The sequence below is a fragment of the Malurus melanocephalus genome, unplaced genomic scaffold, assembly GCF_030028575.1.
Source record: "Malurus melanocephalus ecotype Western Australia unplaced genomic scaffold, MMel_1.1 scaffold_61, whole genome shotgun sequence".
Lineage (NCBI taxonomy): Eukaryota > Metazoa > Chordata > Aves > Passeriformes > Maluridae > Malurus > Malurus melanocephalus.
In genome coordinates, this window is record NW_026623293.1 from 2164174 (window position 1) to 2188452 (window position 24279).

At 40.3% G+C, this 24279-nt stretch overlaps 1 protein-coding gene across 1 annotated transcript in view; it reads right to left on the bottom strand.

Annotated features, from left to right (window-relative positions):
- Positions 1-450: 450 nt before the first annotated feature.
- The window catches only part of HS6ST3 (heparan sulfate 6-O-sulfotransferase 3), a 281833-nt gene continuing 258004 nt past the window's right edge, over positions 451-24279 (bottom strand). Inside the window, exon 2 of the mRNA XM_057366210.1 lies at positions 451-6163. Within this exon, the coding sequence (XP_057222193.1) occupies positions 5458-6163 (706 nt within the window). The 3' untranslated portion in view covers positions 451-5457. The remainder of the gene's footprint in view (positions 6164-24279) is intronic.

Sequence of the window (24279 nt, forward strand, 5' to 3'; positions counted from 1 at the left end):
ATCCACCAATCTTTCTGTGTTTACAAACAACAGGTCCAGTTATGTCCTGGTTGGATCGCTCACCAGCTGTGTCAAGAAGTTCTCTTCCACACACTCCAGGAACCTGCTCCCTCCCCACAGTATTGTATTTCCAGCAGACATCTGGTAAGTTCAAGTCCCCATAAGAGCAAAGGCTAACAACTGTGAGATTTCCCCCAGGTGCTTATGGAACATTTTATCCCCACAGGAGCACAGGAAATTATGCTGACAGTTTGCACTGGTCCTCAGTGCTGTTGGAGCAGAAATGACGTCCAACTGGATGCAAAAGATTTGGTATTGGGTCCTAACATAATTCAATAATAAGTTATAGCAACAAGATTTTCCTCCATGTACATTAAAAAAAAAAAAAAAACCACAGTAGAATTTTACAATGACTTGAAACAGTTTTAGTCATTTTTATGGCTATGTAGATAAGATGGAATCTTTAGTGTTTCAAAAACACAATCAATGTTTATTTGTTCTCATAAGTAATTCATGGACCCRACAATATTCAACAAAACTTCATTTTTAACAGATCTCTTAATGAGCATCATTTTACAGAAAACCACCAACAAATAAATATWTGAAAACAATTGCTTTTGACATCACAATGGTTAAACACTTTAAATAATTCATTAAATTGTGCTTTACGTCAATGAAAATCCCTAGGTCTACAAACTATCTTAAATAGGAATGAAAGTATACATGATTACTCACAATACAATCTCTTAGTAGMAGAGTTCACAAACATTATTGCACATAAACAGAAGGAAAATTCCTAAAGAATGAAGTAATTTACAKCCCATTAATTTATTCTTTCATCTTAAATATGGCAACTGATGGGAACTCTTTAATTTTTTCTTCTCTTCCAACGTTTATTTGAAATCACAGAGCTAGTGATATGGCCAAGAAGAAAGCCAAGGACATTGCAGGCTATGGAATCCATTTCCCTCCACAAAATGTAGACAAAGGAACTGTTACAGGAACCAAACTGAAAGAAGTATGGTGAAAACCAGGTATCTTTTCTGAGTGYGCTTTTGTCACATGTAGGAAGGATACAGCCATCAACTCTAGCAGAATGACTTTATTCTGATTGTTCATCGTGTACATGGTAGTCCCCATCAGTCTGGAAACAAGATAATCCCTATATTCCACCAACAAATAATAATTCTGTATGTATCAGGGGAACAGCAACAGAGGGAAGAAAAAGTGCAGTATGTTTTAAAACAGCAGCGCTCGTAACTGATACAAGAGTGCAGGTGGGAAACAAGATCCCACCAGGCAGAAGCAAGCATGTGCTAATGAGAAGACCAGCTTAGGAAACCTCCTGATTTAGTTGTGGATGTCAAATCTGAAACATCTCCAGACACAAAGGTGATGTGAYCTGCCATTTKGTTGAATGGGTATGATACAGTTATGAGGTCTGGTTCTGGATCTGACTTCCATTGCTTTTTTGTTCTGTATCCTTGTTTTTAGTGAACAGCAATAACTCCYGCATATTGGGTAGAGTCCCTAGCAAGGCTATGACAGTCTCACTATTAACACAACAACRGTGGAAAATGCCCAGCATCAGAAACAGTGAGTTTTTTCTTTCTTGATGGTGAAAAAGATTTTTACTGTCAGCACTGATGAGTGGGGAAGAGAGGACATATTTTCATTCCTTAATAAGGCCATAAGGCCATAAGGTGAGTGCTTGGACTAGACATCAAATTATCAGGAACTAGTTCTAATGACACAGCATGTTTCTCTATTCATTCCAAGCCTATAGCAAATTATAACTGGAAAAGGCAGTGCTGGAAATGTGATGGGAGAGATTAGCAAGTACATCTCCATTACAAAAGAATTAGATTTGTTTCAGCAACACAGTAGCAGAAGCCAAATTGCCTTGTTCAAGCAACAAAATAATGCCACAAAGATGGACAGAAATCCTATAGCATTGTTGGTCATGAAGCTTTAGAAAGACATACTGCTCTCTGATCTTACATGGACTACTGTAATTATGGTGTAGTCTATGCTGTCAGAGCAATGAAAACCTGGAATAACAGAGATATGAAGCAGGATCTTTATTTTGCTTTTGCATTAGACTATTTCAGGCACAGTGCCCAAGAGGAAAAAAGCTGCAGGCCTGTGTTTTAGACGTCAGCCTGAAGGTATTTCCAAACTRCTTTATTTGTCATGTGCAAGGAAACTGCTATGAAAAATAGGATGGTGCTGCAGTGAGTTTGCTGGATCTGCTGCTGGAGCTAGGGAAGAAGGTGCCAGGTCCTTCTGTCCCAGGGCTCTGGGAAARGTCTTAGTTGCTGACTGCCCACCCCTCCCAAAAAAAACCACAAACCAACAAAAGCAACAAACCTACTTCTGCACAACCAAGGATAGTTGTTACACAGGTTCCAGTGGGGAAAAAAATCCAACAAACCAATTTTAACTAAATCCCAAGAGTTAAGGCAAATCCCATTAACACAGATGCCACAGCACATTAACAGCTCTTCAGGACCCTAATCTTGACTCCTGGGAAATGACGGATGAAAAAGGTTAGGCATCACATGAAGTTGTTGCCAAACTATTAAAGCTAATGTAAACCAYCTAAAACTGCTTCAGTTTTCCTCTTAGACTTTGTTTTGTATCAGGCAGAAGGAACAGTCTGGAGAACAGTTGGTGTGCTTAGACAGCTGAAACCGATACTTACAGTCACTGGTGAGGCTCCAGGGAAGTATTTCTGAGCACTGTCTCCTCTCCCTTGAAAAGAAAACACTGCATTTTCTAAATGAAAAATGAGGCCCCAGTTGCTGTGAGCAGCCCAGARAAGTGGCCCGCTGGGCAAAGAGTCAGGCATGTGAGGATGGGGGAACTTTATTTTGCACTTAGGAGGAAGAGGAAAGGAGGCTGTACAAAAAAGACAATGAGTTGGAGTTTATTTTACTTCCTCACTTGCCTTCCTCCTTAATGTGAATTTGACCTTTCATCTTCCCTCCCACATGGCTGGCTTGTCTCCTGCCCCTCAGGGTCTCCCCAGCACCTCAAGCTCCCTGTGCTCATGGAAACAAGTAATGCACCTGCAAATCCTGGAGACAGAGCATCAGGAACCAAATCATCCTTTCCCTCTCATGCTGTGTGGTCTCCAGCAAGATGGGACAACGGGTGCAGGAATGAGGAGATGAAGCAGTTCCCATCATCCCTGTGTCACTGACCAGGAAGCTCCTTCCCTCCACAGGGCCAGGGCCAGCCCAGCCTAAAGCCCTGGTGCCAGCAGGTAAGGAATCACATCACTGCAAGTTACCTGCCCTGTGCTAAAGCTGCAAAAGTGCCAGTGAGCCTGAGCTCTTCATGGCCTCACTGCARCTGCCAGACCGCCAGAGTGAGCTTCAGTCCTCAAATGTAAAGATCTCAATTTAAGTCTTGGAAGGCTGGTGTCCATGCGTGGGCGAGGTGTCCGAGTGCCTCTTCCAGGCATTGGGGATCCAAGCAGTCCAGGAGCCTAGAGAGCTCCTCACTCTCCTCTAAGGCAGACATCCCATGCTCARACAGGAAAACAACAATCTGCAGCCCTGCATTTTCCCTTCTGAATGTGGAGGCAGGAGAAGATGCACATGATCCACCAGTGGAATAGGTATCAGGGACCAAAACCCACCATTACTCACCCCAAAGTATCACACTGACAATCAGACATAAAGCAGCATATTGCTAATGAATTACACTGACAATGAGGCAGCATCCTGGTAGCCCTCTTGACCTCCTAATGCTATTATGATACTTCGTGTTCAATATATTATTGTATGCATTACCTCTGTTAGATTGTATTTTTGATATTCTGCATAGATAAGTAGCAATGGCATTGTCAGAAGAAAAGAAGATACAGCATGCACAAAAAAAAAAATTCACCTTGGAAATGAAGGGACAAATTTTCAAACTGAGCCTCTTTTTTTCTGTAACACATTATTTTTTCAACCAGCTGGGTAGAAACCTTGAATTTTGAAAACAAACAAGAAATGTGCATCCACATCAGGTACTGTGGTACTTCTAATTAGCAAATCTTTAAGGTAAAAGCCATTCATGCATGCAATAATATACTTTCAGTATCTTGATTTAGCAGCCATGTTGAGGCACTTAAGAGAAATATCCTCCTAATGCTTTACATTAATGCCAGAAGAAGAAGGAAAAAAACTCTCTCAGAAGATCTATGGTGCACAGAACCCTCTTTAAAATTTCACTGTTGCGAATGGAACAACATAAAATCTTGGAATAAACAGATGCAGTTTAGCCACAAGAATGCAACACGTGGAGGAAGAACCCATTGAATCTTTTTCTAGACAAGGAAGAAAAACAGATACAGATCTCTCATCATGAAAACAATAAATTTACAAAGAATCTTCATATAGAGTAATGAATATCAAGACTTTCCACATATCCATTATGTATCCTATAAAAATGAAAGCTGATTTTTTTTTCTAGCCACTACTGTAGTCAGAGAGAAAACCAATTTAAGTTGTATGCACTCAGCATCAATGTATTTTAACAGACAATATCATAAACTTGCCTACCTTCACAATGTATCTCCAGGCTTTTACAGCAAATCTGGAAAACGTCACACCAGTATTTAGCTTTTCCTGCTCTCTCTTTCCTCTTCCCCGGAGTTTGCTTGACCCCTTTTGTGAATGTGAAGGCAGATTTCATTGCCTCCAGCYAGATAATCTCTGCCATGTGTGCTCAGCTGCCACACGGACCTCATTTTTCAAAGCTTGCCTTTCCCACACACACTCAGAAAGATGGTTCCTACCTGGCTGGGCTTGGTGCTCTCAGCATCTGCAGGGAAATAAGCCAACCCCTCTGCCACCTCAGCTATAATCAACCTCCGACTGCTGGCCTCTGGAACAGAGCAAGCAACAGCCCAACCCCACACTTCCTACATCTTTTTTAATCACCTCGTGAGATTCTTCCCTTAATCAAAACACAGCATGTAGAAGTTTGAAGGGCAATGTGTGCACCTTCTCCATTTCATTCACTAGAAAGTTATGCACTACAGTTGCAATGAACAGTACAAAATAAACCAGCTCTCATGTCACAAAGGAATCAAGCCAGGTATTTTTCCCCAATTTATCATTCATGTCTGCACAAGTTCTAGCAGCTCAGATTGTACAGGGTACATCTGTTAATGCAAAGAATATCTCTTTCTCTTCAAACCTATCCACATAGCTTAGGCCTTTGAAGGAAGTCTTTTTAGACAGGAATCTTATTCTGCTGTCATTTAATAACACTAATCAATACCTATTGAGAAAAAAATACATTCTCACTGGCAGAAACCAAGAAAAACTGAGAAAGGAGGGGGAGTCGTCAGACTAGATCGCATTTCCCAAAGCAATAGGTCTCCCTTGGCTAATTCCCAGGTAGCCATGTTGCACAAACAATCTGATCCCTTCAGTGGTTAGGCGAGACGGAGGAGCATCACCACCTTGCAACCTGACTGTTATAATCTTCAGTAACWGCTACTCCTGCCACCTCTTCCCTTGGCCACTGGTGAGCCCTCTGCTCCCGCAGCAGTCGCCGCTCCTCTCGCCTCTTTAGCCGGTTCTTCTGATGCTCCTCTTGCTTGGAGTACTGGAAGCGCTGCAGGAACAGGTCCTTCGCGTATTCRTACAGYTGCATGTCCAAGAAATTCAGCTCCTCTATCCGCTGCCGCACGTCCTCGCCGATGTCCACGTTGGAGGCCCGCGTAACGTTGAACTGGGTGAACGGGGAAATGAATTTCAGGTTGAATGTCCTCTCGAAGAGGTACTGTGTTTTCCTCTGAAATTCCGTCAGCCCGAAGAAGGCCATGTTTTTCAGATTGTTTTTGGCGCTTTGGAGMAGAATCGTATTTCTTTCACTCTCATTCATGAAAGTCAGGTTGTAGCACCCCACCAGGCTGAGGTCTGCCAGCATGCGCACCTGGCGGTTGCTGGCCAAGTTGTAGCTACAATCCATGAATTCTTGTAAACTGACTCCAGACCAGTCGTCTCCCTCATAGCAGGTAGGCAGCTCGTCTGGTGTTGGGCTTCTTCCATCGCACATGTGGAGGGAAGTTTTCCACGTTGCACCCCTCTGGACGTGTTTCCATTCACTCAAGTACCGCGACACTGGATCCCTCAGCATTGTGATGTAGTAGAAATTCCTGAAACATATAATTAAACAMAGTTTTAAGATTTCAGTAGATTTCACTATTTATTCTGCAATAAAACCATTATCCAGGCACTGGCACCACACACTTCACTTTTTCCAATGCACTTTAGGTGACTCCTTCTGAGACAGTAAAAGCTTCATAAATACCATGAATAAAATACAAGGTAAATTGGGAGAGAAAGAGATACGAAAGGAAATAAGCAGTTATCAGAGAAACAGAATTACTTTGACCTATCAGCCATTCAGTGATAGTTACTTTATATAGAAACCAATTAACTGAAGTGTGTTCCCCTCCACATTGAAGTATTAACCACCAGCAATAATCAGAAGCAGTGCAAAAAGAGATTGAAATAATCCTGCCACTTCTCTTCCGGACTGAGACACACACATCTCACAACATGCACGAGATGATAATCCATGCAGTGCTTGGTCACAATCTAAGAAAAGCATGAGCAATCTCATGTGGMTGGTGCAAGCGCTAAAAATAACACCATGTGGAAGACTGGCATGAGACATCTCCTTAAGAAAAACCCTGTTATTAAGTGGGTTGGAGTGAAGATAATTAGAGACCAAAAATCCATTCACATGACTTAATTTAAGACAAGTGCTTGATTGAAATTAGTTATAATCATGTAGTACAAAAGCATTTGTTGGTGTCAAGATTATCATTATTCAGCCTCATCTGTCAAGAATACAAAACAGACACTAAAATATATTGATTTAGAATAGAGAAAATAACTACAGAATTCACATTGTCAGTTCATCTTTTCGCTATTAAATTCAGTTTGCATGTCTATTTATGGCAATCTGAAAGTGACTGCAATTAAGTATGCATYAAGGAGGTTTTCACAGATTGAGATTGTTTTTTTTTACTGAGAGATGCTTTACTCAATAATAACTCCCCTGAATTATAAGGTGATATCATAAACACAAAGCAAAACTGAAATACTCACGATTTCACTCAGCTACAATAACCAGAAAAAGATTCATGACTAAAATTAACACATGGTCTGATAGAAAAATAGGCTCATGAGTTTGCATGACTCATCTTACTGCAAACTACACATTAATAAATCATGAGCCCTAAGATTTCTTAAGAAAAGTCTGATCTCAGAAGTTTTTCTTCAGCCTAGAGAAGTGTATGAAGGAAGTAACCAGAATGCAGAGAAGGATGAAGGAAGCAAGCAGGAAGCAAACTTGCTGAAGACAAGCTACGCCATAAACAAATGCACACTTTGGGAAAGTCATCTCATACAAGAGGTAACTCCAGTTAAATGAAAAATCTAAAAATTTGTAACTACCTCCAAGACAATTACTTTGCTTTTTCAGATATCACACACTTCCTGCCTACTRAAGATTGTCTATCTCCATCAACCTTAGGTTTACCATAAATTTATATATTTCCCCACAAACTACTAAATATGCAGATATATTCCCCAGCACAGACAAAACAAAAGAAAACAGGTCTGAATGCTTCATTCTTATTCATTCTGAATTTTCYACCTACAGTAGTACTTACAATTTATTTTCCAAAATATGGTTATGAGGTCAAACTATGGACTATGTTCTGCTGCAGGGTAATTTTCTGAACTACTATCTAATGGAAACARCTGTTTCAAGGATTATTTCACAGAAGCTTTACAGGTGGAAGGATTTAAACTAGGRAGTGCCATGGATGTATTTTCACTATCACTTGCACTGAAAGCCATGATTTTTGTCAGCATCAGATGATACTTTGATGGATGATATTATCAGAATCATTTGGAGCTTGGCTCTTCTGGCAGCTGCTCACACATGGTCAAACCATGTCAGCTGTTTTGGTCCTTTTCAGTTACTTACACAGGCCACATCAACTGTGCACCCAACAATCACACAACCCTTCAAAGACAGGTATTTTTTAAATCCCTCTTCTCCTGCAGAGTAGGAAGTACCAGAAATCCTCCTGTGTGCTCTGCAGGATAGTTCCACTATGAAAAGCAGTCTTTGGGCACTTCAGGCACAACCTTCTCAGAYTGGATGCTCATCTCATCTTGGCTCTACACTGCACGCATGAGAGCATTAGGAACTACTTTCCATTTTATAGGAAAAAAAAGGCATGCATTTCACAAGTGCTGTGCAGCTATAACAGCCCAACTCTCAAACATCCATCAATTCTGAGCATAAGAAACTGTTGTTGCAACATTCAGCAGGCACTGGTAGGGCTGTGACCAAAAATGGTTGAAACTCCAAGGGAGCAGAGATGAAAAAAATGGACAAAGACTCAGAAGCAATTACAAACACCCACATCAACAAAGATGGGGCATTGGCTTAGTCCTTGTATTGCTGCCCCTCCTCTCTTCAGATAATTTTGGAGGTTAATATGTGGTTAAGGATGGATTTAAAAGTTGCTCTTGACAGTTATTTGTACCCCTAATAATAGTTCTGTCTTTCCTCACACATCTCCAGCAGTCCCAGTCAGGCATGACTCAGAGCAACAACAATTAACAAAAATACCTCCTTTGCATCAGTCATTTCCATTTCATCCTTGGATATGTAAATGCRTTTGATGTGCAATAAACAGGAGTACAAAGCAAATGCATGGAAATGAGAASAGCGCATCTTTGTATAACATCCGCAGCTTTCCCTCTGCAGATCAGGCCAGAAACCGTCACCAGTCTGCTGCTGCTCCTCCTTGTGACTGCCTGACTTGTGCAGCTGTTTTCACTGCCCAAATTAATCTGCTGCTGGTTTCTGCAGCTTTCAGACWGTTGCCTTCTTATGTTATCCACTGAATAGCTTCTTCATCTGGCAGACAACCAACAGCAGCTTGACAAACATTTAGTTTCTGAGGGGCTGATAATTCATGCCACATTCACAGTTTACAACYTTCTGATTAACCTTCTGTTTGTGACCCCTCTGTCACCCTTTTAACCAATCTGAAGTGGAAGACCTTAAGATTTCTTCTGCCTAATCCTGGACACYGTCCAGATGACACTGCTACATGCGGCACAGGGACTGGAGGGACACTGCAGTGAAGTTATGCACAAAGTTTCCTTCCAGGGAAAAGGATATCATTTCCCTAGAATAATGATATAAGTAAACACACGAAGACAATGAATATTTGTTTCAGCTGGAAAATTACATAAATTACAAAAATTATCTTGGGAAATTGTTTTCAATTTGTTTTCAAATGTTGACATTTATGGAGTAATTATAGAAGCATTTTGCAGCTCTCAGTGCCTCATGCACAAGTGTTCAATCACAYTGGGAATGGCCGAGTAGTCAGCTCATAATAAAGACAAGAAGCAGGTCATAAAAATATGAAACAGGATATGGCCTTTCCTCACTGTTCAGTAAAACAGCATAAAGTTAGCTAAATACTGAATATGCTTGAGCCACTCTGAATATAGATGTGCACTTGTTCTTTTTGGYGGTGTAAATTCTCTTGCATCACCCATGCTCACACTTACGTGGCTATGTTAAACTCCTTGGCTACCCACGGGMAGGGCTCAGCAAAGAATTAAGTAATGACTTCTGTTAAACTGTTTGTCAAAGCAAACTCATCACCAACTTCTTAGCTTCATTTTAATAGAAAATCCCATCATCGATCACTCAAACTACTGTCACAGACACCCTCAGTGCTTAAAGGCTAGCCAAAAAGAATATGCTGGTATGTCAGCAAGAAGATATTTTATAGAAAATATTCCAAAATAATTAAAGCCCAAAACAAGTTATATATATATTTATCTAATTAATATATTTATCAGTATCTGTGTGTGCATGTGTGGGTGTAAAAATCCACACTGAAATCTGGCCATAACTTGCATTTGTCAATGAATGACAGAAAAGTGATAGTAAATGCCTAAGTGTGTTTCCCAATGTACCTTGTGACTGTCTCTATAAACACACAGACATGTAAGAACAGCTCAGATTCCATTTCAAACACCAGCCCACCAGTCACACTGTGGCTCCTCCTGAAMGGAAATTTTATGCAGCTTCCCCACATTAAGCAATCTCCTTCTGAGCATGATGCACTGAAACGAATGGATTATTGAAGTTGCAACTATGGGATAGYTGATTTTTGGAGAGGTGATAGCCAGGGCAAGAGCCAATGATCCATGCAAGGGCTCAAACCAGCACCAGTGTGAAGTGTAGGCTGCACAYTACTGTTTACACTAGAATTATGAAGTACTTGGTAATTCCTAAGGCTCTAGTCCTACTTGCATGAAATCCAATCTCTTCATTAGCATTAGGCAAAGAAAACCTTTAGTTAATAGAACAGATAAAATGAGCTTCTAGTTATAACCTAAGAACATGTATTTCTTCCACATTATAAGGTATTTTAATATAAATACTTTAATCTTACATTAATCCTTCAATAGTATTGCTCTGGTTTAGAAATTAATTTCAGAGGAGCAGAGTCTGCTATTAGCAGAGGTGATCCCAAACCAGGGCATTTTGCCTCCTCTATCACCATGGAACAGATGTCCCAGCTGAGGGAGATTTACTAAATACGTGAAGGATCACCGCACACTGAGAACAAAAACATCCTGTAGGGCCTCCTGGGGAAGAAGGATGAATGGCATCTTCATAAAAGGAGAACAGCATGCTCATGGCAGCGGATGCAGAGACAGAAGAGTRTTTGAGGTGGAGAAAAAGAGCCACTGGAGAATATTTTGGAAAACACTAGCAGACAGAAGAAAGAAAAACCAAAGTTACTGAAAAATCCAGGTACATCATAAAACCATCCATATTCTGGTTCTTCCTGGTAGCAAGGAAAATAAAAGCCCTGGTCAAGCTTATGTCCCAAGTGAAGGCAAGAAGTTAGTAGCTTTATTGTGGAAGTGAGTGTGCTCTCAAGGAAAGGTCTGAAATAYCCAGCAAAATCCATCCTGCCTGCATACTTCTGCTACCAACAGAGGTTGGGGCAAGAAGAAGGTGTAAGAAGGATTGACACCATATGAACAAAAGCCTTATACTTCCCAGTTTAGTCCTGAAGTTCAGGGTCTCAGAGGCAGTAACAGAGTTAGCCTGCAATCAGCAACCTCTCTTTGGGCAAAGTATCGTCAGCATGGCTAATAGTGAAAGGAAGAGGGTACTCAAACAAAGCAAAAATAAGTATAACRCAGCACAGGTACAATTAGGGAATAAGAGCATGCAACAAGAATGATGGGGGAAGGCAGAAAGCAAAGAACCATTGCCAGGCTGATCTGAACTGGTCAAAGTCACTCTGGTGAAATGCAGATRTATCAGCTGGAGGCTGGCAGCATTTCTGTGCAGAGTGTCTCTGCATCCATGGTTTGCCTAATTTATAGATAACCTGACCAAAATAACAAGAACAGACTGTATACTTATGCAGAACAATGGCAGTGTAACAAAAAAGATGTGAAACAGTGCAGGAAATACAGGTGTGTCCATCTGGCTGCAGGAAGCATCACACAGCTTATCCWCCAAGCCAGACAGATAAATCCCAGCTGTCCCACAAACTTTTGCAAAGATGATGCAGCAAGAGCATATAGGCTTCTTAAGCTTAGTTTCTGTCACAGGATGCTAGACAYTGTGATGGAATGCTTTTCTAAGGAATCTTTTACATAAATTTGTGACCTTAATACTATAAGCTGTCCTTTCAGGTTTTTATGGGTGTCTTTACAAGACTTTTACCGAAAGCCACCAGCATTAAAAAGTGAAGCTTAATCTGCTCTTACCACATGCATCACCTGCTCAGCAGGCAGGGAAAGCACTTMATTGGCTGTTTTCTCAGAGGATCTGAGCACTCATCACTTCTGCTATTTTTATGTGGGATGATTAGCATTGTACTCACTTAAAACAGTGGTTGTAAGGTTCTATAGACACTCCACATCAAAGGAGAATTTAGCAGAGTTAAATAAAAGAAAAATAAAAAAAACCCCAATTTTAATTTTGAGGTTCAAAACTATAAAATTTCCGATGWATCTCATTATTCCTCTGAGATTTTGCTCCATGGCTCTGAATCCATCTGGAAGGTGATCCCAGTGTCTAGAGTCAAAGGATCCTTGCCTGAAGGGATGTATTCACAGAATGCAAAGTTCAGACCAACATCAAAAACTTACCAGTGACTCAACATCTTGTAAAGAGGGAGAAGGATCTGCAGAGAACCTCAGTTTCATGACTTTTTGTACCTATAATACACCTACCAGTCATGGTGTAATACATCTTTCTAAACATTCATATTRAGTGGGAGCATTCCCCAAATTAAGCAAGTTTTTAAGCAAATTCTGTATTATTTCACACAAATCTCCAATCCAGCAGTTAGAAAAGCAGTCTATCATAATTTTTTTGTTCTTGCTGGTATATATCAGTGTGACAGAGAGAGGGCTGGGAGTGAGACAGCTGGGATTGTATTTCTGGTTCTGGTAAGCAAAGGCAGCTGCTTGGGAAGTTATTTGTGGTGACACAGTCTGTTCCAGGCAAGAGAAATGTGGTGATTAGGCACTGGGAAGCACTTAAGAAATGTGAAACCTTATATTTCCTTGCATGTTAGGAGGAATACTCCCTGTCACCAACTTCAGTTTCTTTTACAGTAATTCACTGTTTTCATTACAAAACTCACAATTTTTCTCTTCAGAAATTGCAAGCCCTGTTTTCTTTAAAAATATCCTCTGAAATATCAGATTAAATTCTGTATCCTTGCCATCAGAAAAACATCAAGAAAGCTTTATAGCACCGGGTTTTTTGGTTTTTTTTTTACATGGTTGTTGATCTGAAGATTAGTGTCCTACACCCGATTAAAGAATGACAGATGACAAGGAGTGTCTTTAGAGATCACTCACTTTCTGACATCAAACGAGTTTTAACAGTAGTGATTTAGGGTAATCCAGAACAGTAGAAGAAAAGGAATGAACCTGTGGCARCACAAATGCTGCATGTACAACATTAGGAATTTTTCCACCTACAGAGYCTAATTTTCCTTGGTGCGAAGCTAGAACAAATTCAATAATGGTGTAGAGCTGTACAAAGATGTGAGAAGAATGAGATATTAGGTAAGCTATTTTAACATAGCACTGGTTCATAGATTCAGATAATATAGAAAAAAGGATGAGTTTCAAAATTCAGCACTACATCTGTACTGCAAACAGTGGTAAAAACTGCATTGGTGGAGACTCTAATATTTTTTTTTTTTCTTAAGTATTTCAGGAATGAAGACAACTGGCCTGGGCCTATGCAAATTGACAATTTCCTTTTAAAACGCTGCCTGCTCTTAGAGTTAGGACCTGTGATTTTGTACTTTTTTAAASTAATGAATAACCATGACAATAATAACCACATTTTTGACATATGACATTTCCATATGCCCTTCAATATCATCAGTGAAAAGGTRTCTTGGGACCTACTGCTCAAAAGGAAAGTGGGAGTGTTGAGACWTTTTTTTCTTCACATAGGAGAACACAAATTTGTGATGATGCAGATTTTGATGAAGTATTTCAAAGGTGTCTAAGACATTAGGAGGASATCAAACTGCAACCATTCAGTATCTAAGAGGCCAGTGAGAAGATAAAGCAAGGCTTTTCCCTCTTGTCCATGGAGGGATTGCTAATGAGGGACAATAGTCATCAACTGAAAATGGTGAGGCTACAAGGAAAACAATTTTCATTATGAGAATAATTATGAAAATAAGCATTGGAAAGCTTTGTCAGCAGTAGCTTTGCACCCTCCACCCTTGGAGATTTTGAAGATCCAACAGACAGAGCCCTGAGCAACCCCATCTGTGCTCAGTGGTGACCCTGGCTCTGAGCAGGGAGTTGAACTGGAGACCTCCTGAGGTCACTTCCCACCCCAGGGACATTAGAATTCTGTATGACAGTGGAAAATCATCAAATATACAGTCCTGTCAGACAACACATCAAACCAGAACCAAGTCACCAACTAGATCATCCCCATTCTCCCTTGTTCTTTCCTGGCCACCCTAGGAAGAGTACAGATAATTTTTAGTCTCTTTTAAAAGATTGTGGCATTTTTTTCAATTTGATTTTAACAAGGGCTATAACACTCCGAATCAGCATACCCTGAATTATTGAGCAACCTCATGAATATTTATTTCAATGACACATTATTCAATATAGAGTCTCCAGAAATTGGAGAGGACAGTGCAGCCGCTACATGTCCCTAAAGAAATTAATTCTGTTCACAGGTATCAAGTCTGGATCTTGAACAGCTCCTAGGCTAATGAAATGATGTAGCTGCCCATGGTTTTAATCCCAATATTTTAGAAAATGCRCATGAATAGCATATAAATATGTGTGAGCTCTCTGAGCTGATATAGGTTTTTCCTGTGTGTTGCCTTCAGGATTCAGGCATAAATTTTTCAAACACAGAGCATGAAGTTGGGCATTTTACTCTGTATTTAAACATGTAGGTAAGAATGGGAAGAAAATACAGAGCAGTATGAGCATATATGCAGAAATCCGTCAATTTATTTAGCAAAAGAAAGCTCTCAGAGACATCACAGTACCCTACCCTGCCAGCACAGATAACAGCACTCAATTATCCCCTTCCTAAAGCATYCTAGCCCTTTTGAAATATTATTTTCATGCCATTGCTCCTATTGAAAAGGTCTTGTGAAAGGTGCTTCTTACAGTTAGGAACTTGAGTCTTATTTTCAGACAAAACCTGGTCTTGGTCTGCTTAGATCCAGTTGTTCTTGAGTTAACATGGCAAACACATCAAGGCAATTTATAAATGTAACATCAGAGAAGARGAAAGAGCATTTAAGTTGAAGATCAGAGAGCAATCACACCTCTCAACTTTCATTTTACAAAGCTGAACTAGTTTTTATTTTCTCCTCTGACAAGAAAAGCCGTAAGTGACCACGCTGCRGTCCCCAAAACCCTTGGGTCAGCCTCAGATCACTTCACTAGTTTTCCAACACCTCAGCTTTTCATGCCAGCTTTTGATASGGGGCTTACAAAAGTAAGGAGCTCCTGAGATTTGTTCCAGTTTTTGATCATCATAGCCGTCCTTTCCTGGCATTTGAGCTTACACGACTTCAAATCCCACTATACATGGCTAGAATTGAGCAAATTTCACACGAGGCTTTAGAGGTGCCTTGTACAATAAATACTTCTTATCTTCCCTGGCAATGTATTCTCTGACACACCCACATTCGTTTTTTTTATGGGGCYACATAACTCTGGAAACTCATACTCACTGTGTTACTGGCTAAGATGGACCCTACTTGTGTTGGGGGGGGGGGGTGTGGAACTCGATGGTCTTCAAGGTCCCTTCCACCCCAAACTATTCTGTGATTCTGTTTTAATGTTTTAAGCACTCAGTTGAGAGAGGACACCTTTTTCTGCTGGCTTCAGATGCATGACCATGCACTTTGCTCCTCCAAAATTCATGTCACCTATTTTTATCAAATTCTCAAGGTCATTAAGCAAATTCCATCAATATATTACAGCTTTTAGTGCCAACATCATTAATGGAAACACGAAATAGATTCAGATTGAAGACTAGCCCTGTGGATACTCACAGAAAACTTTCCTTTAAGTTCCTCTTTCAGCACATCCCATATTGTTACCAGCTTGTTAACCAGAAAATTCTTATGCCCAGCCTCATGTTTTCTGCCTTGTATAATAACTTTGYAGATGCTGGTCTACCAAATACTTTATTGAAGGTAAATTTCCCTCCTGCTACCAGAGATGGATGCTGGATATTCACATGTCACAGCCCAGAGGCTGGTGACCCCAGCTTAGGTGCACGTGAGAATACAGAGGTCAGTTAAGATGGGGAAATGACAATCTGTTTCAGAGTGAAACRGTCTGGAATAGAAATGTACAGATGAGGCAATTTGATGGAAAAACAAACAAGCTTGATACAATTTGTAAATTATTTCTTGATGAGACACAAATCCAACCAAGTTCCCTCCAGTGATTTTTGTTCTTTGCCTAAATTATATCAAGCTCAGTTGTTCTAAGTATTCCTTAAATTGCTGAAAGGAGCGGAGTAGCAAGAGCCTTGCTGAAAGAAATACAAATTCAAAATGCAATAATGATTCAAACAATGAGAATTGCATTGTTCTATCAAGCACACAAATAAAAAATCCCTTGTAGATTGTAAGAAACATGGTGTGAGCACACAGAAGAGGAAATATTATTCAAAAGTATGAGATATGAAATGTCCTACAAGATTCTTTAAAGATAGGCAAGGCGTTTGTGCAGGGGAGAATAAGAAAGCTTCTGTAGCCAGGACTGGTAAAGGGGGAGCCCACTGCTCACATCACCCCCATTCTATCTCAACACCATTGTGCACAGGTCACTGCTGTGTCTCAAAAGAACGGTGTAAATCTGGGGTACACGTGACCTCTTTACTCAAAATTATTGTTTCTTTTTTCTCTGCCTTTGCTATGCCACTGCACAGAAGGGAACACGAAATAAGGATGCATTTGCACTGCTGTCCTACCCACCCCCTCCCTGAGCTGCCTCTAGCCCTAGCCTGGGGAGGAAGTCCTGAACTTGCCTTTCTCAGGAAGATGTTACAAGATGAGCTAAGGGGATGACCCTCACAGAAAGTGGCAGCAGAAAACAAGAGCCAGCCAGAGAAAAGRAAGGTGATGACAGGCAAGGGACAAGAGAAGAGCAAACCTGAAGACAGTGCTGCACAAGGGACCTGCAGTTCGAACTTGTTTTGCCAATACAGCCTTAAGGGGTTACAGAGACACACTTGGGAAGAGACCCCCCTGAACAAGTCTGATGCCTGTAGTCATGGGTAATAGCTTAGTATAGGAGGATTCACAAAACATCTCTTATGCACACAGGACAAACCACAAATCCCTCCTCACAGTCAGGTCGCAGTCTCTCAGCAGATGCTAAAAATGTAAGAGGAAGTCCCTGCTTCAGGAGGAGTCTGCATGGGGGAGGTTACTGCCTGGGCAACTGAGCACTCCTCCAGCTCCGGGTCAAAAAGGTGGGGATGCAAAACTCCTGCCTGTTCAGTCACTTAAACAATATAAGGCCTTTCTTAATAGTTATAAACATAAAATTCTCTACATACTTTAATGCAGAATTATGAGAGACCTTTTATCACAAGGGTACTGGCTGCCTGCAGAAATACACTTGATTGGTAAAATTCAGTTTCAAAGAGCCCCTGAAAAAATAAATAAAATGTAGCCAGAWCCCTAAATCTTCTGACATTTACATTTCTTCAGTCACATTTTATTAGGTCTAAAACAAAGCAAAATTACTTATTTTAAATTCAACTACAATGTTTGTTTTCATCCTCTTCCATTTTTTTTGAAGGAGCTGTTGCTACCCCATTTTATTCTCTGGCTAGGTAAGACATGTAGAACCAGCATCATCAGTACTCCTCTATAACTGGCTTCACTGGAAACCAGTTTGTGCCACAAGTGTAACCAGGTTCCTCCATAGCTGAGCTTTCTCTGGTTTCCAACTAACAGCTCAGTTGCAGACACTCTTTTCCAGGTCTGGGAYGCTCAGATAAAAGTTCTGTGGGATTTTTCACTGCAATGCATTTTGAATCAGTACAGTAATTCTGCTCAATTAATAAAGTAATTAACAATAAAAAGGGCTCAGTAATTGAAATCCCTTTGAAAGTACATTAATTTATTCTCTCTAAGCTTTGCCTCTAATCTTTATTAATTCTGACGTCAAGCATAATGACCATAAATTAAAAATGATCATCACAAAACCCAGGCATCACAATCATTTTCTTGTCCTACATGCTGAGGTTTTAAAACAACTAGGTTTGGTCATAACTTTAGAGATTTGCYTCCCATAAAGTAAACATGATAATAGGGATATAAAAGAATTTCATGTGATTCTACTAATGAAAACATTATAAGAGTAGTACTCCTTATTCAAACGTTGAAACAGTTCACAAAACCTATGAAAATTACCCAGCTGTAACATAAAAATGCTATTTTTTCTCTTTTTTTTTCCCCTCAAATTCCTCTTCTTGTGATGTAACTGTATAGTTTTACTTGTAAGACAATAAAGAAGATGAGAGGGTGTTTCAATTGAATACTTACACAACAGACCGCTGACTTTTCATTTTACACCGTACTTCGTGTTTTACTAAAACACTTTATAGCCTCTGAGCAACCCAGAAATATTTGATATGAATAGTACAACTCAGAGCTATAAGCAAAATTGCCATCTTCCTTCTCCACTGACCTAGCAGGTATCTTTTTACWTCACTTTAGGCTATGTATATACTTATATGTATTTGCACACATACATACATACATACATACAAATCTCCACAAGAGGGCCCTCTAATCTTCCCCAAATCTTAGCAAAAGCTTAACTTTCCTTCCAAACACTGATGTCATAAAGCTTTTGTCTACAGAKACTGTGGTATCTTAGGAAAAAAGCTTTTATCAGCTAGGAGTGACTTCATGATGGAATTTCATACAACAAAAACTGTTGTCTGAAAGGGAATCAGGTCTCTATGCACAATTTCCACTATATACTTGGCATACAAAGGACTCTGAGAAAGCTTTTCCAAGTTCACTACTTGCAATACCCAGACAAAATGAGATCTTTTACACACACACAGAGACGTAGACTCGGGCAGCCATGGTGAGGCACCCTCCAAGAAGCAGCTTATTAYGTTGCAATTTGTAGGCAAAGCCCAAAGTGAGCAACCATGAGTGATTTCAGCTCTCTATGAATGAGTACCCTAGGCACCACAGTTAAGGTACAAATGGTATTAAAGTTATTTGCACTGTCCTCTCAACTCCCTGCAGATATGGAAAGCAAATCTTGTTTGTGATATCTTGTTATCTGCCTTAATATTCTGAATGTCTTACAGACACAGTTTTATAAGTCCTCATCTTCTTAACTCAATTGTAGTTACGTGATGTTCTTATTGTCTACTATACCTTTGACCTTGGAATACCTGTAAGAAATGGGACCATCTCCTTTTTCTGACCTCAAATCTCAATTAATCAGGCTCAGTCACACATGCCAGGCTGTGGACTGTGCTGTACCACTGTCAGTTGTGGATGTTATGCTCTGAGAAAGAAGCTAATAAGATGACATAAAGAAGCCTAGGCTTCTAAACAACTTCTRTGAGGGATTCTTCACCTTTCAAGAAAACTAGACAGAGATTATATTAATTCATTCCTGCAGATACAGCACAAACCCACCAATCTGCTAACTCAATCAAACAAACCTCTGCACCTTGATGTGCATGCAGCACAAACTTTAAGCAAAGTTTCCATGATTTTTCAGTGACACTGCTGTATGATATGGTCATGTATAACCCATGCCCATGACAGAGTTCAGGCTACTGCAAAACTTGTGCATTCACATRAAATAAAACACCCAAGAAGCTGATGGGTCTCCTTAAGAATACTGGCTCAAGCAAGTCACCATGGATGCCTGTGGCTCTGCAACTTTCCTCTGAAATGGACAAATCCTAATCAATGAAGCACATCTGTACAGCRGCAAAAAAGCACTTCCCAATCCCTYCAGGCCATGAACTGACTACTTGAAGCATGACATTTGATTAGCCTTATTATCTCAACTCATTTATATATAAATGTTTTCAGGGGCCATGAAGCCRTTCAGCCTTTATTAAAATCCAGCCACATTCTCTGAACTGATGTTCCCTTCCCTTGCTTCTCCCTTTTTGCTTTTTGTCTGTACAAACAAGGAGGATTTTTTTTTAACTCTAGGTTATCATCTTTGCAATTTTATTTTTTCAAATAACCTTCTCCTCATACATTAGTGCAGCAGACTGTTGCTGCACCCTCTAACATATGCAAATAGGTCAGGCTTTCTAGTCTTTCCCCACAGAGATATTTGACATTGAGACTCAACATGATCCAGCATCTTTCTGAACAAAAGGCCAGGGGAATCGTGTTCGGGACTTTATTTCCAAAAGTATTTCTCACGGAAATTAATGAACATCTRTGCAGATGCTGAATGTGAATTCAGGCAGACAAAGCCTATCTGAAGCTGAAATTAAGGTCTAGGAATACCTAATGTTAAGCATCTTTATCTTTGGATTTCCTCCCTTTCCTTTGAAGAGCCAGAGTGCTCTTCAGGTCACAAACTTATCTTGCTCTAAAAGGAGTGGGATGATGACAGGGTTATGAAAGATATTTCTGCATTAACAAGGAGCAAAGTTGCTGATGTGTATCCTAAGTAACACAAAGATTTGAACATGAAACATTCATTAGGATTTCTKTGAAGACTCTGTAAATTGCTTTCTGTTTCATATGGAATATTACTGTCAATACAAGTACAGAACGGATGCAAATGGGAAAGCAAAATTCAAGTTAAAATACAAAATCATGAATATTTTTCTACAGTTTTAATGACTTCAGTATTTCTATCTTTTCTCTAACAGAGTTTACATAGTCTGGGTCAATTTTATTTGTGATACACATACTGAATATTACATAATTTAACATCAATTAACACCTGTGAATTTAAAAAAGAAATCTCATCAGAGTTGAGCAAATGAAGACTGCCAAAATTAGCCAAAAAAAAGGAAAGGTTGCAAACTAATCTGGTTTTAATTTTTGTACTTTGAAGATGATAATTTTCAATGGGCTTCTTCTAAAGCAAAATTCGTTTTTATAATAGTATCATTTTTAATGTATGACAAAATTGTGTATCCCAGTAGTCTCACCAAGGGYTGATTAGCACGTGTACCCCTGCTCTCCCTCTGGGAACAGCAGCCACTGTGTGTTCAGGCTAAAGTACAGCCCTGTCTGGATGAAAAAGAAGTTGGCATGCACATAGACCCCTATTCACTTTAATTTGCTCCATGGCCTTAATAAATACACCAGCATTAAGTAATCTCATGCAAACCACAATTCTAAAAATAACTCACTTCAGACATTTCTTCATGTTGTTTCCAGTTACACTGCTTTTATTACTAGGAACAGTAATTAGTACAGGTGGGGTTTTCTCAGTGAAAAATTACACTTGGAAAAGCAGCAGGGACTCTCAGAGGTGTGGCAGCTGAGGGGTCTCACTGGTATTCCCTGAGCACCAGTGGAAAAAGCTTGGCAGTGTAGCTGGGCCACTGCCGTGAGAGAGGGGTAGGCAGRTGTGGGCACCCTCCTCATTCATCATACAGGTGTCCAACTTTGGGTGAGGGTGAGATGAGTGCCCACCAAGCAACACTGTACCCCCAAAATCCCTGCTGAGATTTGCTCAGAGACCCTTCTCCGTCTGGCACTTTTTCTTTTCCTCCTAGCTTCTCTCATTCTTTGGCACCACTTTATTTCATTTTTCCTCTACTTCTGCTCTTTGTCTTCCCTCATTATTTGTGTCCTCACGTAGCAGTAGTGTAACTTTTCTCCTGGCAGAGCTGCAGAGGGAGCCTTTCCTTGTACCATGTACCATGGGCTGACACAGAAGAAAATCAGCTTTCTCCTGCCTAAGTTTAAGCCCATATTCTCCTGCACCAAGTTTCTCTATACATTGACCCGGCTGCAGGGAAAATATGAGAGGGAGTGGGATTGTGTCACTCAAAGCCTTGTCAGCTTCACAGCTGTGCTGCCACTTGTCGGGGTGGCCACAGGAGCTGTGCAGCTGGTTCAGGAGGGCAGGCTGAAGGCTGGAGCACGGGGGACAGGTCTCACCTAGAGATGTGCTGGTTTAGGTATGGGGCTGCTCCCCCAAGGCCCTTTTCACAGCACTGTCCTCACATGTGCCCTTCCTCTGCAAACTAATTTTTTTTCATTGATATATTTTAATTTTAGCTCATTGAAACTGGATCTGCCTCATTTTTACATCCCAGGTACACAGACTCTCCGAGGGCTYGGTTTATATCCCTGTGCGTTAGTATATTAATGTCAGTTCAGGTTTTCTTAACGAATCTGAAAGCCAAAAATTATTTTGAAAACCTTGGTATGCAGTCTTTTCCTTTCTGCAGGTTTACCCCTGTTATTTAGAGTTGTTTACTGGCATAACCCCATCATTCAGCATATGGGGAATGGCATTGGTGTAATGCTCAATCCCAGATATYCTAAGGCAACTGTAATATTACAGTATTGCCATTGGACTTTGTTCTGTTAAACCTAACCTAACTCTCCTTTAGGAGATTCATGCTCTGTAGAAACAGCTGAATGAAAAATATCATATTAAAAAGGTGTTGAAGAAGCTACTTGACTAGTCCATGGCAGATAAACCCAACAAAAACTATTAAACACAGAGAAATCGGCAATAAGCAAAAAATTCTCAAGCTTTTAATTTTTCAGCCAGGGGAGCATATTCAGAGGTATCACCATTACATGCTTGCCTAGTTTTTGTCCTCCTTGGACTCTCCATTTTTGGAGGCAAGGTTAGGTTAGGTTAGGTTAGGTTAGGTTAGGTTAGGTTAGGTTAGGTTAGGTTAGGTTAGGTTAGGTTAGGTTAGATGGACCTTTGGTCTGACTCAGCTTAGCTGTCCCTGTGCTACTTCAAGCCACCCACATAGTTGTACTTTTTTCCCCTGACATTGATGAGGGAAGTATCTTACATGTTGATGAGTTAAGTCAAAGAAAAAAAAATTAAAAAAAATCTGTACTGTTTTAGTCATATGCATAAGGAAGAATCTGGATGTCATGCTTGCCATAGAAAATGTTCTCTCACCTTCAATAAGAAATCTGTTTTCTGTTTTCTTAAAAATGGATGTGGGTGTTACAAATGGCAGTTCTTTACCGCTTTTAAAAATGAAAGCTTTCCATTCATTTGAGAACAGACTATCAGAAAATATATTATTACCAGGGGTTGGTAGGAGGCAACRTCAAACAGCATGTCAGCTCTGAAAGAGAAATGAACCATGGAAACAGASTGAGTGCAGGAGCCGACCGCTGAGGTTCAGCACAGAGGAGAGGAGCATCCCATCGAGGCCACGGCACAGAAAGGCAGTGGAGATCTTCAGGTAGGCTGAAAAATGCCTCAGCCCCTCCTGACAGCTCCACCRCTGCTCCATGGCAGGTCTGTGTGTGGCTACATGCCCTGGCACGGCAAATGTGACCCATAGCAAACCCAGGCAATATGAATTAGCTAAATAATAAATAAAATATACCAGCCTCTGCTGGCTTTATGTGTTCACGTGGGATATCCGATGGACACAGTCACGTGCAGAACAAAACCGCCTGGGATGGCACAAAAACAATTTACTGACTCCTTCTGAACAGCTTGAATACTCCTGTAAGTCTTTCCATGTAATACACATTTCCTTGCTTCTGCTAGAACTATATGAATGAAAGTAAATGACACACTAAAATATTAAATTCCTTAAATGTTGAATATGACACATAACATTTAAAGGAGTTCAACATATTAACAATAATGACATTACAGRAGTGTGCCAATTTCATAAGAAAGGTAATGTATAAAAGCCTCTGTTACAAAGTGAATTATTATCCTCAGATCTGGAAAATGCCAGTAAGAATATGATTTGTGCAGCTTTTATTTTGCCATTATAACACCCTACTTATTTGCAATAAAAATGATTATTTTTCCATACAACACCTGCTTTGTTCAGTGCATAGAACAAGGCAGTACTCAGCGACATGCCTGTTCAATATTTCTTTTTATCATCATCTGAAAGCCCATAGCTCAGWGTTTTATTTACAGCATGTTGCACASACRGTGCTCAGGCACAGAAWGTCRCATGTCCTCTTTGCTTTTACAATCACAATTGTCCTTGCACTATGTCGTACTTAATTTCTTTATGATTCRTATTTCCTACAACTCCTATTACAGAGATACCCTTGCGCTTGTGCACATTGAATCTTGATTGTTTTTGGGTCAAAAGGAAACATCACCAAAGACTGGGGACAAATTCCTTYCTTGAAGAGACAGGGAGCACACAGCTGCAATGAGCAATGGGAGAGGCAAGATTGAGTCTCTCAGGCAATAGAAGAAAATGAAGAAACATCCCTCAGTTCCTACACACCATGACCAACTTTAGACAAAAATAGGCATGACTGCTATTTGGTGTGGCACTCACATCTGCAGGTACTGTGTGTGCCACAGGGATCATGAAGGAATATGTTTCCCACTGGTGCTCCCCAAGAAGGACTCATGGGGCTTCTCAGACTCCCTAAAGCAGGCAGCAGTACTGTACATGCACAGAGACTCCTAACAAACCTTACAAATCATAGCTATGGCTTCCAGTGAC